Here is a 17087-nt window from a genome sequence, read left to right as displayed (position 1 = left end):
TCTTGTTTGACTGCCAATCCCACGTGGTGGCTGGAGATCTCCCGGAATTGCAACAAGCCACAAAGATCAGTTCCTCTGGAGAAAAGGAGGAAGAGGGGACTGTGGCATTATACCCCACAGAGGGCTCTCCTCACACCCCGCCTCTCCTGAATATCCAGGAATTTCTCAACCTGGAGTTGGTAACCCCGACGAGCAGCGCGCCAGGAAACCCAACAGTCAAACTTGCCTCCACTGAGGTCGGCGAGAGGCGATGGGCGGGGCTTCCTCCGGCACGACTTCCGGCCCTGGCTGCCGCGTCCTGTTTTTCCTCCCAGTGACAGCAACGGCGGCGATTTCTGTGGCGGCGGAAGCAAGAGAGAGCGGCTGGGCAGGTTGGGCTAGGCTAGGCTAGGCTAGGGTATGCGAGACAGCGCGGAGGCGGCCGCCGCCACTGCCGCCGCCATGGAGTGAGCGAGCCAGCCGGGGTCGGCGCTGGCCAGCCACTCCCCACAGTGGGGGCAGCACCCTTTCTCCAGGTGGAGGTGAGCGGTGGGGCCTGGCGCGGAGCCCTCGCTGAGGCTGGTGGGCTTGGGGTGGTTGGCGGTCGGCCTGGAGAGGAAGGGCCCGTCCCCGTCACATGCCGGGCCTGGGTGACTGGGTGCTGTGGACGGGGTGGGGTGGGGGTCGTGGCACCGCCGCCGGCCTCCATTTCCGCCCCAGGCCGTTCTCCGGGGCTGTCAACGGGCTGGAGGGGAGCAGTAAATCAGGATCCCTTCTGGTAAAGCCTTGATATCCTCTTCGAGAGAAGAAGGGCTGCTCCGAGCCTGGCTTTGAGATGGCTTCGGTTTAGAAACTTTCTCTGGAAGTGTTGCTGACCTTATTCGATCGCAGGGATGGGTTGCTTGTTGGTTGTAGTTCTGACTTCACCTGCCAGCATATTAAAGAGCTTTTTTTTAAAAAAAAAAAATGATACTTTTGCGTTTAGTCGTTTTACGTCCTGTCTAAGCGGTTGCAATGTGCTTTATGCATTAACGAAAGCTCTGAGATCCAAAAGGGAATAACGCTGTTATTTGGGTGTGTTTTATGTATATCCCTATTTCCCATCTTATTTCATCATCTGGGAAAGCTCCCAGGAGGGTTGTCAAATGATTGTGCTAAGCCAGGTCTCTTATTTTAAAGAAAATGGTTGTTTGAATATGGGTATTTCTGGAAAGAAATAGATGATGAATCTCCTTTGTTTCATATGGCATAGGCTTTGAAAGTTGTGTATTTTTGTAAATCTCTTCTGATAAACTAATTTCAATTGTCCCTTGACACCCTGGTGCTCATGGATCTGTCCGGGATCCCTCCCAATAAGACTGAAAACTGTTTAGTTGATCATGTCTCTGCTTCATTGTCAGAAAGCCCTGACTGGCACTACTGCTCTGCCAAATGCACATGGAATGCAACTGGAATGCATGTTCATATCATAAATGATACGTTTTTGTAAGTTTCATTGCAGAAATAACTTCCCTATAAGAAGAGACCACTGAAAAGTTGTCCTAACTTCCTAGGGAAAGATTAACTAGAGCTTCTTGGTTCCAAAAAAATTCACCAAGGTGTGGTGATTAGCACAGCTTCAAAGAGACTCCTGTAGCTTGAAGGAATTGACTGGATCATGTAATCTAAAACTCTGCCGTATGGCATGGTATTGTTGTAAAGCTAATAGTTGCCTTGTATTTTAAATGTATTGTTGCTTGTCATATCCTGAAGATAAATTGGAGTTCCTTCCCTCATTTCTGATATCATTAAATTTTATTCATTCATTCATTTATTTATAGTCCACCATTCTCTCTGAGATTCAAAGTGGATTACAACAGTACAAGTGACAGTACAATATAATTAACAGCTAGGATATTCACTGAGCAAAGTATAATAGTGAAGAACAATTAGGATATTCTGGGAAACAGATAGAATAGGGAATGGTAGCAGATTTTTTTAAAACATGCATAAAGCCAAGCACCAAGATGGAATCTATCTGAAACAAAGCATAACTAATTTCCATGGCATGTTTAGCGGTGTGGAAACTTGTTATTAGGTGCATATCTACATTAGCAGATGGTACCTAATGCCATAATCTATAGTCCTTGTCCCTACCAAGGCATCTCTCTGAGCTATTTCTTATGACATAGTCCTGTACTTTTGGTAGAAAGCCCTCCTGAATAATTCAGTTTTGCATAGTTTGCAGAAAGCCAAGAAAATAGAGGCTTTCCTAACCATCTCAAGCAAGCCATTCCATAAGTTGGGGGCTACCACAGAGAAAGCACATATGTAGGCAGCTGTTGATTTTGCCCAGCTTTATTATAATAATTTCCCCAGTTTAACCTTTTAGCTAAACTAAACTTGCCCAGTTGCTTGAGCAAATCTGAAGCAATTTTTGAAATTTTCATGGTGCTTATATCCTTCTTTGCAGGTAACTTTCAGAAGTATTTAACATTATTTTATTTATGGGTCTAGAAACAATCTCAATTCAGAGGATCTGTCAAGCCATGGTTTACCATCGAACCCAAGCCATAAAAATCCATCATACGTCCAATAGCCAACTTCCACCCCACCCCCCACCCCCATGCAGATGCTTGAACCTGTTGATTGGGGCCACTTGGATACAAACCAGATGCTTCTGCAACCTTGGGGAACCCCCCCCCCCAGGGTTGCAGAAAAATGTGAAAACCACCACAAATACACTGTGGGGTTAACCCTCTCCCAGAACAATGCACCTGCCTCTGGCTTCCAGAGCTGAGTAGGCAAAGCTGTGAGTACCTGGCTGGCCAGGGAGTTGCTGCTGCCAAGGGATTGAAGCTGGGGCTGGGCAGGGAGTTGTTACTATCTCCAAGATAAGAGGAATGAAGCTGGGGCAGGGCAGGTGGCTAGCTGGAGAGGTATGCCAGGCGCAGCAGCAGAGGTCAGGAGCCACAACCCCACCCCATTCTCTTATTGAAGTGATGTGAGCGGATAGGCAGCGGGCAAATTCATGCTGCCACTGCTGAGACCAAGATCCATGCTAGACCCGTCACCTCCTGCAGCAATGGTGTAGGTTGGCGGGGAGCCTACCATGGTTCCCCGCAATCCCCCATGCAATTCCCACGAGTTCCTCCACTTGTATTAGCTTTCTCTCAGAACTAGAATTGGAGACCCAGTTTGAAAGATGATTTCCATTTGTTGGTTGGAGGAAAAGTACAAACCATACTTTGCTGATTTAGATGTCATGCCGAACTATGATTAACACTAAACTGTGGAATGAAATTGGCATCATGTATGATTAAGTCCATGTCTCATCTCCATGAATTTGTGGCTCATCTCTTACTCTCCGTTTAGAGGGTTGTCTAAAGGAGCCCTGTGGCGCAGAGTGGTAAGCTGCAGTACTGCAGCCCAAGCTCTGCTCATGACCTGAGCCTTCCATCCTTCCAAGGTCGGTAAAATGAGTACCCAGTTTCCTGGGGGTAAAGTGTAGATGACTGGGGAAGGCAATGGCAAATCACCCCATAACAAAAGTCTGCCAAGAAAACGTCATGCTGACCATTACTGGGTCAGTAATGACTCAGTGCTTGCACAGGGGACTACCTTTAATTTACCTAAAGAGAGCTAAAAGGTTCAGCAGATCTTGAAAATTTGCAGGGTGGATAAAAATCAATGATTTTTTTAAAAAAATCAAAAAAATCAGATTTTTTTTAATTAAAATCGGATTTTTAAAATTTAAATTGGATTTTTTTAAATAAAATGCTTTTTGAGGAAAATATATTACCATCCAAAGGTTATTCCATCATGAAATAAAGATTAGTTTTTAATTATGTAGAACAAGGCTGTATATGTTTAATTTTTTTGGTAAATAAATTCCATTAATCCATTCACAATGTCATGCTCTTCCAGAGGTTTTTGTAAGATTATTGGGCAGTTTCTCTGCCTACAAGATATTATCACAGATGCTTGGTTTTGCAGTTCTCAAAACTGAATTTGTGTCAGCTCAGCAGAGATCACATGCCTCTTCTTCACAGCAAAAATGTTATAACATGAACAGAGTTGAGAAAACCTTAATCCCATTGTTCTACAAACCTATGAAGACAGAATCAACCCCTTCAGTGCTAAGTTTCAAGAAATTCAGTGAATAGAAACAATATTTTTCTGATTGTTTGGAGTGGAATAGATCTGCACAAGAAGAAACTGTGAGGAGGGAGGGGCAAGCAGTACAAAATGAAAGTTAAACTTTTTGAGCACAATACTGCACAAGTCTTTGGATCTTTTGTGTGTATGACCTGAGGTTTATCACATTCTTTCCTTGGAGGAAAAACCTATAATGGCAGCAGGCCGTAAAAGAGACCCAGTTTGGGAATACTTTAATGAAGTTCCTTTACCTATTGGTAAGGCAGGCATGCGTGCAAAATGCAAACACTGCAACAAAGAAATGCAAGGCCTGGTGGCCCGAATGAGGCAACATCATGAGAAGTGCTGTGATGAAGATGACCAAAGAAACACATTTGAACAGGCAGGATCTTCAGGTTGGTAAACATTTTTATTGAATCATATTTCTAAAGACTGCCTTGAACTGTCATGTTTGAGCAAAATTATATTTCTTATTATTACTGCATGTTACTGTCATTTGGTACAGTTATGAAGAAAAGCAAATATTTCTTTTGGGGCAGTGCTGTACAATAAGCAGAAATTGTATAAACAATAAAATAACAGCATTGACTTTTTTGTTTAGGGGAATTCATCGTCAACATTAAGGATTCTGGAAACTATCCACCTTCAAGATCACCATCCTCCTGTTCTACAGTTTCAGAGTTATCCATCCCGGATAGTGCTTCATTTGCATCATCATCAGACACCCACAGTATTATCACCTAAAAGAAAGAAAAAACCCTTCCCTCCTGGAGCCACCATAGATAAGTTTGTGATAAAAACTAGCAGATTAGAAAAAGAGTTAATTGATGAAAAAATTGCCCAGTTTGTTTATGCAGCGAACTCTTCTTTCCGTCTGACTGAGAACCCACATTTCATTAATATGGTTCAGTCACTGAGACCAGGATACAGTCCACCCTGCAGAGCAGATGTTGCAGGGAAACTGCTGGATAAAGTGTATGACAGAAATGGAGCAATGTGCAACAGCTCTGGAGGGTAGAATTGTTAACCTAAGTATTGATGGGTGGAGTAATGTCCACAGTGATCCTGTTGTATGTGCTTGTATAACAACAGAAGAAGGGAAAGTCTTCCTTGCACAAACAATTGATACGTCAGGAAATGCACACACAGCAGAATACTTACAAGAAGTGGCAGTAAAAGCTATAATAACATGTGAACAAAAATTCAAATGTCTAGTACGCAGTTTGGTCACAGACAATGCTGCAAATGTATCCAAGATGAGAAGAAATTTAGAAGAGCAGGAAGGGAATACAAAGCTAATAACATATGGTTGCAGTGCTCATTTGCTGCACCTCTTAGCCAAAGACTTAAGTGTTCCAGAAATAAAGACTAATGTTGTTGAAATTGCTAAATACTTCCGTAACAATCATTTTGCTGCAGCAGCTCTGAAAAGGATGGGTGGAACCAAGCTAGCGCTCCCACAAGATGTTAGATGGAACTCTGTGGTGGACTGTTTTGAGCAGTATATCAAGAACTGGCCTATTCTGATGACAGTTTGTGAACAAAATCGAGATAAAATAGATGGCACTGTCACGGCCAAAATCCTCAACATTGGGCTTAAGAGAAATGTTGAACATATGATGAGCATCCTGAAACCCATCTCTAAAGCTTTAAACAAAATACAGAAAAATAGCTGTTTTATTGCTGATGCTGTTGAAATTTGGAAGGAACTGAGTGAACACTTAAAAACAGAACTACACATGGACAGAATTAAATTACAAGCATTAAAAAACCGAATGGGACAAGCACTGTCTCCAGCTCATTTTTTGGCAAATATTGTCAATATCCAGTACCAGGGTCAAAACTTAAGTGCTGAGGAAGAGGAATTAGCTATGACATGGGTATCCAGCAATCATCCATCTGTAATGCCAACTGTAATAAACTTCAGAGCTAAGGGGGAACCATTCAAGAAATATATGTTTGCTGAAGATATTTTAAAGAAAGTCACACCAGTGAACTGGTGGAAGTCACTTAAGCACTTGGATTTAGAGACTGTTCAAGTAATGATTTCACTTTTAACAGCAGTAGCTTCTTCTGCAGGCGTTGAAAGAATATTCTCTTCCTTTGGACTCGTTCATTCTAAATTGAGAAATCGTTTGGGACCCGATAAAGCAGGAAAGCTTGTTTTTCTTTTCCAGATTATGAACAAAGAAGAAGATGAAGATGACGAGTGAGCTACAGAGGACAGTATTTAAGTTTTTCATGTGTAGGCTGGGCTGACAGTCTAAGTTTCTTAAAATATATATATTTTGTTTAGCCAAATTAGTTAACAAACATGGATGTTTGTTTAAGCAAATAACATATGCTGTAATGTTATTGTTTCAGTTGAATAAATAAAACTATTTAAATTGTTATTATTAAGGTAATGATTATTTTTCTCCTTCCAATAAAGTACAACAGAAAAGTTGTCCAAATATGAATGATTAACCTAAACTGGGGATAATTCATCTCACAATAAATTAACTATAATGTGTTTCTAATAGTATTAAAATCAATATTTTATACAACTGTAAAACTAATATGAAAAGTTGTTATTCTAAAAATCTTCATCTACTTGCATATTAAAGTTATACCAGCAAGAATTAGTCTTTATGTAGAAAACTATGATTTAAATCAAGCCTTACTGACTAGTGATTTAAATCGTGATTTAAATCAGTTTGATTTAAATCAAATCCACCCTGAAAATTTGATTATACAGAGCCATCCCTTGTTGACGGGAGTTCTGTACTGATATTATTATACAAGTGCCTCTGATTTCCAGCACATCCACATAGCTGCTTGTCTAAGTTCCTCTATCATATTCTAATTTGCGAGTGGTCCCCTCCTGTGTGACCACACATCGGGGGCACTGGGGAACAAAACAGATCATTCTGCAACCTTGGGGGGACAACCTAGGGTGGCAAAAAGTATTAAAAGTAGTAAAAATTACACAAGGGGAATAACCCCCCCCAAAAACCACTATCATGTTGTCTGCGTGTGTGTAGACATGCACTTACCTCCTCCATCATCCACACAGGCCGGGCAATGGAAGAGGGAAGAGAGGCTTCTCACAGGCCTTGTCCGCACACCCCCTATAGGAATGAGCCCCCCTCTGATCAAGTAAGGAGGTTGGAAGTAAGGAGGTTGGAAGAGCTGCCATGGTGGCAGCTAAGCTGGAGTTAGGCAGGGGAACGATTCTGAAAGCTTGCGTCCATAAAACACAATTCAAAAACAGCCTTAGCTTAATACATGGAGCAGCTTTAAAAGGGTCTTAAACATTTCTCAGGCTAAAATCACTACAAAATAATGTATGCATATGTAGTAAATCTTAGGATAAGAATCTTGGCTCTAGTGATACGCCTGTACTAAATAATTGGTAGGAACTGTCCATTTAAGTAATTTGACAATATTTAGAACACAGTTTAATGTCAAATCAGTTACTTCATTAAAAGCAAGGTTGATCATCACAAGACTTACTTGTGAGTAACAAGAGTACAGCTATTCATCTGTTGTAGTGGAATGAAGAAAAAAGAATAACTAATTCAATCCCTAATCTTTCTTCAGTTCTTGCATGTTCCAGGGGATCATCTTTGCAATTGTTAAATGAATTTCTGCATCGTCTTAGATGGACTTTTAACTGATATCATGATCTAGACTGCCTTAATAATATGATAAGAGCTGTTTTCTGCAGTCAAAAATACTCTACTTCCTTAAATGGTTGATGTCTTTAACATCTAAATTGTAAGCAAATGTTGTCATAAGTTAATAATGAAGGCTGAATTTTCCTGTCATACTGATTGATTCAAAGAAGATAAAAGCTAATTCTAAAATGCTTCTTTCTGTATTGGGCACTGCATGCTTCAGCATTATTTAGCTTTTATGTTGTCTTAGTAAAACATCCAAAATGGTTTTAAAAATTCTTTTATTTGTAGGCAAACGTACTAGCATACAGTTGTAATAATGGAGTCTATGCTAAACAAATTGAAGAGCACTGTTACAAAAGTGACTGCAGATGTCACTAGTGCAGTCATGGGAAATCCAGTAACCAGGGAGTTTGATGTTGGCCGACATATTGCTAGTGGTGGCAGTGGGCTTGCCTGGAAGATTTTTAATGGCACTAAAAAGTCTACGAAACAGGTAATGTTATTAAAAGCAGTACCAATACCTTAATGATAGTTAATTATGGTGATTGCTGTTGTATGTGTATTCACAGTCATGGGACCTGCAAGTATTTTGAAAAGTCCAGTGGTAGCCATCCTCTTTTTATTTCTATTTGGTTTTCGTTACAATTGAATATTGGTTGCAGGTGCAAAGTGCTACATCTGAGCAAAGTGCCCCATCACTAAAATTCCCACTTTTTTGTGTTTTTAGCTCTTTATACTTGGGGACAGAATAACAGAGCCCCATGGCATGCATCTTGAAATGTATAATTCTTAGCAAGGAGGATAGCATGTGTACTGGATTGCCATACAGTGTCTTTAATGTGGAGGCATTATTGGGGAGCAGCATTGGAAATGGATGATGGTTGGCGGAGTTTCCAGGGTTGTATGGGAACGTCTATCTGTATTGGTAATATCAGTTTGTTTCTACAGGTGTTGTTATATGCAATTAATTCCACTGCTGTTAGAGCATGCAATTTTGACAATTTGGCCTGACTTTTGCTCTAGTATAGTGGCTGCCAGCATAATAAAACCATAGGACCATGCTGCTAGATTATCAGTGATAAAAAGAAATGTCCACAGCTAAAAATGTTTAAAAATGCAATTTTGGTGGCTTTCCAATGTCTACTGGAATAAATAAATGTAACAGCATTTGAAAGTTGGGCTCAAACAGGTCTTTTCCATGAGATAATACCTCTCCCTCTCTTTTTAAAGAGGAGGGAATTTAGAACAGCTGCGAGGGAGAGAGTAAGTGCCCCCTTCCTGCCATTCCCCCCCTTGCAGGTCTCACACACACACCAGCAGCTTTTCCCTCCGAAACTCTGAAATACTTATACATGCATTCAGAATCCTGGAAAGGTAAAGCTACTGAGTAGAGAAGTTTGGAGTAGGAGAAGCATTACTGTCATCTTTCTTCATTGCTTTTGCATTCTAATTTTCTGCTTACTGAAGCAGCTGTACTTTGTTTTGTTTTTAAAGCTGGATCATTGTTCTCATGTGTTACTATCTGATGTGGCTGTTTGCCACAAAAAATCCAAATACTAGAGTTTAATTTTTACATAAGTGATTGTTACTCATTTAGCTGCAACTGTCTGCATTTGCTGACTCTCATTCTATATGCAACAGGTGCTAAGCTAGCATATTACTCAGTTTTGTGAATGTGATGAATTTGGCCAACTGGTGTACATGACCTTCATTTTTCAGTCATTTTGATATTTGATTGCTCCCCCTCCCTTTTCCTTATAGATGATAACACAGATGCTATAAATTTCCAGCACTATTCGGATCTGCCTTTTTTTTCTTTTTTTTTACTGGTAGGTCTTTAACATAAGGGTGACAGACAGCAGATCAAGCAGTGGATCTTTTCATGGCGTAGAGGTGCACTAACAACAGTGTCAGTGTTTCTGTTAAATGTTGCCTTTCATACCACTGGTAAAAGCATAGTGAGCTCAAACTTTTAAAGCAGTAGCCATCTTTATCTGAGTATATTATGAAGTAAATTATGTGACCATAAACCTACAGTCAGAATGGCAACTTTACAGTAGCAGGTACATAGCCATGTTGGTCTGCAGTAGAACAGCAGGATTTGAATCCAGTGGCACCTTACAAGACCAACGAGACTTACAGTAGCAGTAGCTGATTATAGTTTTAACTTTAAAAGTCAAAGCAAATAATGTGTTATTTACAAAACTACTTAAACACTTCAGTTTCTAGTATGGTCTTTTAACTATATTTATGGCTTATTTTTAGGAAGTGGCAGTTTTTGTCTTTGATAAAAAGCTAATGGACAAATACCAGAAATTTGAGAGAGACCAAATTATTGATTCCTTAAAACGTGGAGTTCAGCAACTAACAAGACTTCGACATCCTCGGTTACTAACTGTGCAACATCCATTAGAAGAATCTCGGCAAGTTTCTTTATAACTAAAAAAAATACTGATGTGACTTTTTAAAAGATGCTAATATTAATTTCAGTTACCTTGAATAATTTTCTGATAATGGTCAAATTACATAAGATTAGTTAAAATTATTCTAGAAATTGAACCTGCTTGTTTCAACAGTTTGTAGTATAATTATAAGACACAACTATAGTTCTGATTTCCTTGTTCTTGGCAGAAGCAGAGAAGTCTTGTGAGGTAAAACAAAATATATCTGGCTACTTCAACTACGTTGTTAAGATAACTCAAGTTCTGCACTTCCCCTAGAAATTCTTGGGTGTTTGAATGAATCTTTATGGTTTGGGGGCAGCTGTTGCACTTCTATAAGTTGGAGGAAATGTTGGTTCTGGATTTGGCTGCTGTGATTCATGCAGTGCTTCAGTGTCACATAATGTCATAACAGAAAAGCCCAGCACAAGTTGATACTTCCTGAACATCTTTCTTCACAGTACCAAGATATATTTCTTTTTTTCTTATCATACAATACAATATATTTGTTTTTAGCTTTCTCCCCAGTTGATTTTATGCAGCAATGAATATTGGGAGAAATGTATATTTGCAACTATAGTTTAATATTTTTTCTGTAATATAGCCTGACTGCTCCTCTGCCATAGAACTCTTAATTTGCCCATCCCTACCTTGTTCTTATTCTGAATTGTATTTGGAACATTTTGTTATTTGTCAAATTATTTCCTTTTAGGGACTGTTTGGCATTTTGTACAGAACCAGTTTTTGCAAGTTTAGCTAACGTACTCGGCAGTTGGGACAATCTTCCTTCGCCTGTACCATGTGATATCAAAGAATACAAACTCTATGATGTGGAAACAAAATATGGCTTGCTTCAGGTATATATTTTAGCTATTGTTTCATTTATTTTCCTTTTTATGTAAATACAGTGTTCTTGGTTTCATTAATATTTTAACTTTTTCAGAAAGTTCAGTAAACCCATTTACATGACTAGAGTTCCACTGGTGTATATTTCAGCAGGAGTGGGACCTTGCAGCCGTTCTGTAATGCTAGGCTCTGTCTTCCTTGTTTTTAGAGTTTCCAACTCTGATTATTCAGTAACATGAATCAGGCTCCAGAGATCGTAATATTTGCCTAAAAATGAAAACACTAGAACTGCTATTCTTGCGAAAAACCTTGCCCAATAAACCACCTGTTACTTTATAACACAATGATCTGCAGGAAGTGTTTCATCAGTTTTTATGAAAAACTACAGCTGCCTTGTATTCCCTGGACCGTTTAAAAAATAGATTGGTCTCAGCTTCTCTACTTACTGATTTCTTAGCAGATAGCCCTTTCCAATATATGCAAGGTTTTCAGATCTTTTGGAAAGTCACTAAAATCCGCTTCCATCTACTGTGAACACAACTAAATCTGAGAGAAGGAAGCAAAACAGTATTTGCTCCAATCTGGCCTTGAGTGTCCCCACCTTTCATTTATCTCAGTAGCAGCATTGTTAAATCAAGCAGATTTGTTTGTAGTGAGAGGACAATTATTTCAAGAAAAATGGTGGGGAAAGAAGAAAAGATGCCCCTGCATGATAACCTTGTGATCATCCTTGGAATCACTGGTATTTGCTCCCACTTGAAATAACTCATTTAAATCTTTACAATTCAAGTGAATGACATCAATTTTGGGAGGGGGGGAGTAAACAGGAGCACCTTGGGGACAATGTTTAGATAGTAAAAAAAATCTATTCCCCTCCCCCACCTCGTAGAGGCTGACAAGTTTAACCCCATTATAGCCTGCTCTTCCCAACCCATTACTTAGTAAGACAAGCTTTTTGCTGGTGTTGTATAGCTATATGGATAAGATTTCTTCATTTGGATAATATGTTAAACATTTCAGTATAATATCTTTTGAGTGTTTATTGGTTGATAAGCATGGCAGAGGAAGAAAACTCTGAATTAACTCAGCTTAGGGAAGCTTACAAGTATTCAACAATTTAAATACCCTTAAAAATATTTCCTTTTAACATGGATATCTCCTTCATTACAGGTTTCTGAAGGCTTGTCATTTCTGCATAGTAGTGTAAAAATGGTCCATGGTAACCTTACTCCTGAGAATATAATTTTGAATAAAAGTGGGGCATGGAAAATTATGGGTTTTGATTTCTGTATTCAGTCTACAAATCCATCTGAGCAAGAGGTAACAAGGTGTTTAACTTACTTGTCATTCTCATTGAAGCACTGGTTGAATCATATTGGGGGTCTGATACTTGGCTTCTTAATTGTAGGCAAAGTGTAGATTTTAGAACAGTGGGGAAAAGAGTTTCCTCCCTGTTCAGTTTGGGATGTTAAATCTGATGTCACAGCAGAATGCAAGGGATACTTCCACAATCTGGAATTAATTAGTTGTCTTGTCCTAATGTAAATAAACCTCTTTGGAGCAGAGTCTGACTTGTTGAAATATTTGAAGTCCTCTCATTGTGCTGAAGGGAACAAAAAATAAAGTTAATTGAGCTGCCAGTACAAGTCCAGTTCTTTGGTCTGTGTTAAGGGTATTGGGAATAAGCTACTGAACGTCATCTTGCTGACTCAGAAGTGCTGAAGCACAGTTGGCAGACTATTTCTGTTTACCATCTATGATACATAAAGTAAAGACATTTCTTACCTACTTCTCTGGAAATAGATGAAGAGAAAATTAAATGTAACTAGATGTAATTTAATTAGGTGTAATTTAAGTTAATGAGATATTTATTTGACAGTATGAACAGGTTTCCTCACTTACATATTACAATCACTTCGATATTAACTGCTATCAGTATAAAGAAACATTACTTCAGTAATTTTATTTTGAAGTTAAAATTTGGAGTTATGTGTAAATTTCTTTGTCTTTTTCTTGCAGCCTAAATACTCTTGTAAAGAATGGGACCCGAATTTGCCATCTTTGTGCCTTCCAAATCCCCAGTATTTGGCGCCAGAATACATCCTTTCAGTGAGCTGTGAGACAGCCAGTGACATGTACTCTCTAGGAGCAATTACGTACGCTGTGTTTAATAATGGAAAGCCTATTTTTGAGGTCAACAAGCAAGATATATATAAAAGTTTCAGTAGACAGCTGGATCAGGTATCTGTAATTAAGATTATATTATAAATCTGTTAAATTAATATTGGAAGCATTAACATTATGAAAGAAAAAGTACAGCAGTGTTTGGCTAGTCTAAGCATTACTGTGGACCTTGATGTGTTAAGCAGTGGTTCTCAGACTAGCCTTCAGCTGTAGCTGCAGGAAATGCACAGGAGCTGCTTCAGACAGCCCCAGCAATTATTCACCTGAGTGCAGCCTATTCTTTAGTCAGTGTAAAAAAATTATTAAAATAGAAGGCATATCTACAGTTAAGAAAACCACTGAGTAGGACACATCTAGCCAATGCTTGATCCCTTGTCCCTGGGTATCATGCTCAAGTGTTTAGGGAACGCCCCCGGCAATGGTTCTTTTGCTGCTGCTTCCCTCTTTGCTCTGCTCCTCTCTTCTCATTTCTCCCACCTCTGAGCTATGTGCCTGGGCCACATTTTGGAAACTGTCTTGAGCAATGGGAGTTCTAAGTTGAGACTGACTTATTTTACAGATTTTGTTGCTCTATATGCATCTGAAAAGCCATAATCTTACCTATAAGCAAACTAAGTTAGTTAGGAATGGGTGAGGGTTTATCCAGGGAAAACAAGGGTAATTCTGCTAAGAAGAAAAATTCATTGATAATCAAAAATAGAATAGGCTGTATAATAAGAGTATTCCCCCTATTCTGTCTTTTTTGAGTTGAGAAGAATTTCATTTAAAGAAAAATATCACTTTCCTCTAGGGGTGTGCAAAGGCACTCTGTTTCGTGTTTCTTGTTTCGGGTTTACCCGAAACAAGAATCTGTTTCGGAAACAGCAAAACCCGAAACGGCTAGCCATTTCGGGTTTAGCGTTTCGGGTTTGTTTCGGGTTGTTTCGGGTTTCTTTCGGTTTTTTTCAATGGGAAAATGCCTTCGTCTTCCCGGACGCCTGGGGGAGGCATTTTCCCACCAAATCAAGCCAAAATTGGTGGGGACCTTCCTCTAACTCCTCTCTAACAACCCCCCAAGTTTCAGACCGATTGGACTTTGGGGGGCCATGTTATGGCCCCCCAAACCAGGTCCCCCTATCGTATAAGAAAGGGAAGGGTGAGCATATTGTTAGCTTGCTGCTGCTCATCTTCTTCTTCATTATTTCCTATGGGGAAAAAATGAAGAGGCAGGCTTCCTTTGCCAGGGGTGGCATTTTGCATGCAAAATGCCCCCCAGCCCTCAGGGGCCCTTCTCCCACCTTTCCTCCCACCCCCCACCAAGGCACAGCCTCCTCCCACTTGGGGGGGCATTTCATGGCCTCCCCAAGTAGGTGCTCTTTTCTCTACTACTTGCAGCTGGGGGAGGCTTGTCTTGCCAGGGGTGGCATTTTGCATGCAAAATGCCCCCCTACCCTCAGGGCCCCTTCTCCCACCTTACCTCCCACCCCCCACCAAGGCTCAGCCTGCTCCCACTTGGGGGGGCATTTCATGGCCTCCCCAAGTAGGTGCTCTCAGCCCCCAAAGTCCACCCCTTACAGCCCCACACAAACCCAATTCCCCCCCAGCTGCCACACACAGACCCAAATCCCCACATTAGCCCCTCACAGACCCAAATCCACCCCCACCTGCCCCACACCCATAACCCCAGGAACAGGCTGGCAAAGGCCAGCCCTCTCCTTTGTTCCCTATGCTGGGAACTTCTAAACTCTCTTTCCCTGGGCAATTCTGCACAGCCCAGGGGTGCCACAATGGTGGGCACACTTCTGAGTGCCAGCTGGTCCTTGTGAAAGAGCACCTGAACCACAGACACCCTCCCTCAAATTCCCCCACCACGTACAGAGACGGCTGGCCAGCCAGCCCCATTGTTCCCTATGATGGGAACCAGCTGTACAACAAAGAATAAAACACGAACAACACAAAATAAAGTTTTTTAAAAATTATTTTCTCCCTTTCAAAGTACAAGTAGGCAAAGCATTATGACACATTACACCAGCAGTCCCCCACACAGAAAAATTAACACAACTCACTTAACATCAGAGAATCACAAAAACACAATTCCTGTCAAAAACACTTTATTTCTTGAACAGCTTTAGGTTACACAGCAGGGGGGCACACCAAAGGGCATGGCAGCAGTATCTTACACAAAAATAACACAACTCACTTAACATCAGAGAATCACAAAAGCACAATTCCTGTCAAAAACACTTTATTTCTTGAACAGCTTTAGGATACACAGCAGGGGGGGGGGGCACACCAAAGGACATTCCAGCATTCCACCTCACAAAAATAACACAACTCACTTAACATCAGAGAATCACAAAAACACAATTCCTGTCAAAAACACTTTATTTCTTGAACAGCTTTTGGTTACACAGCAGGGGGGCACACCAAAGGGCATGGCAGCAGTATCTTACACAAAAATAACACAACTCACTTAACATCAGAGAATCACAAAAGCACAATTCCTGTCAAAAACACTTTATTTCTTGAACAGCTTTAGGTTACACAGTAGGAGGGCACAACAGGGCATGATAGCAGTGCACTACACAAAATAATACAACCCACTTCACCGTTTTTGACAGCAATTGTGTTTGGGTGATTCTCTTATGTGAAGTGAGTTGTGTTATTTTTGTGTAGTACACTGCTTTCATGCCCTGTTATGCCTTCTTACTGTGTAACCTAAAGCAGTTAAAGAAATAAAGTGCTTTTGACAGCAATTTTTTTGGGGTGATTCTTTAATGTGAAGTGAGTTGTGTTATTTTTGTGTAAGATACTGCTGCCATGCCCTTTGGTGTGCCCCCCTGCTGTGTAACATAAAGCTGTTCAAGAAATAAAGTGTTTTTGGCAGGAATTGTGTTTTTGTGATTCTCTGATGTTAAGTGAGTTGTGTTATTTTTGTGAGGTGGCATGCTAGAATGCCCTTTGGTGTGCCCCCCTTGCTGAGTATCCTAAAGCTGTTCAAGAAATAAAGTGTTTTTGACAGGAATTGTGTTTTTGTGATTCTCTGATGTTAAGTGAGTTGTGTTAATTTTTCTGTGTGGGGTTCTGCTGGTGTAATGTGTCATAATGCTTTGCCTACTTGTACTTTGAAAGGGAGAAAATAATTTTTAAAAAACTTTATTTTGTGTTGTTCGTGTTTTATTCTTCGTTGTGCAGTTGGTTCCCATCATAGGGAACAATGGGGCTGGCTGGCCAGCCATCTCTGTAGGTGGTGGGGGGATTTGAGGGAGGGTGTCTGTGGTTCAGGTGCTCTTTCACAGGGACCAGCTGGCACTCAGAAGTGTGCCCACCATTGTGGCACCCCTGGGCTGTGCAAAATTGCCCAGGGAAAGAGAGTTTAGAAGTTCCCAGCATAGGGAACAAAGGGAGAGGGCTGGCCTTTGCCAGCCTGTTCCTGGGGTTATGGGTGTGGGGCTGCTGGGGGTGGATGTGGGTCTGTGAGGGGCTAATTGGGGATTTGGGTCTGTGTGTGGCAGCTGGGGGGGAATTGGGTTTGTGTGGGGCTGTAGGGGGTGGACTTTGGGGGCTGAGAGCACCTACTTGGGGAGGCCATGAAATGCCCCCCCAAGTGGGAGCAGGCTGAGCCTTGGTGGGGGGTGGGAGGTAAGGTGGGAGAAGGGGCCCTGAGGGTTGGGGGGCATTTTGCAAGCAAAATGCCGCCCCTGGCAAGACAAGCCTCCCACAGCTGTAAGTAGTAGAGAAAAGAGCACCTACTTGGGGAGGCCATGAAATGCCCCCCAAGTGGGAGCAGGCTGTGCCTTGGTGGGGGGTGGGAGGAAAGGTGAGAGAAGGGCCCCTGAGGGTTGGGGGGCATTTTGCA

At 41.0% G+C, this 17087-nt stretch overlaps 1 protein-coding gene across 1 annotated transcript in view; it reads left to right on the top strand.

The window, feature by feature from the left end:
- Positions 1-338: 338 nt before the first annotated feature.
- SCYL2 (SCY1 like pseudokinase 2) overlaps positions 339-17087 on the top strand; it is a 47999-nt gene continuing 31250 nt past the window's right edge. The window contains exons 1-6 of the mRNA XM_054988293.1: positions 339-521; positions 8067-8271; positions 10044-10201; positions 10932-11076; positions 12236-12385; positions 13085-13306. Of these exons, the coding sequence (XP_054844268.1) occupies positions 8095-8271; positions 10044-10201; positions 10932-11076; positions 12236-12385; positions 13085-13306 (852 nt within the window). The 5' untranslated portion in view covers positions 339-521; positions 8067-8094. The remainder of the gene's footprint in view (positions 522-8066; positions 8272-10043; positions 10202-10931; positions 11077-12235; positions 12386-13084; positions 13307-17087) is intronic.

The sequence above is a fragment of the Eublepharis macularius genome, chromosome 9 (genome assembly GCF_028583425.1).
Source record: "Eublepharis macularius isolate TG4126 chromosome 9, MPM_Emac_v1.0, whole genome shotgun sequence".
Taxonomy (NCBI): domain Eukaryota; kingdom Metazoa; phylum Chordata; class Lepidosauria; order Squamata; family Eublepharidae; genus Eublepharis; species Eublepharis macularius.
The sequence above is the reverse complement of the archived record's forward strand: the minus strand, read 5'-3'. Positions and strand labels throughout refer to the sequence as shown.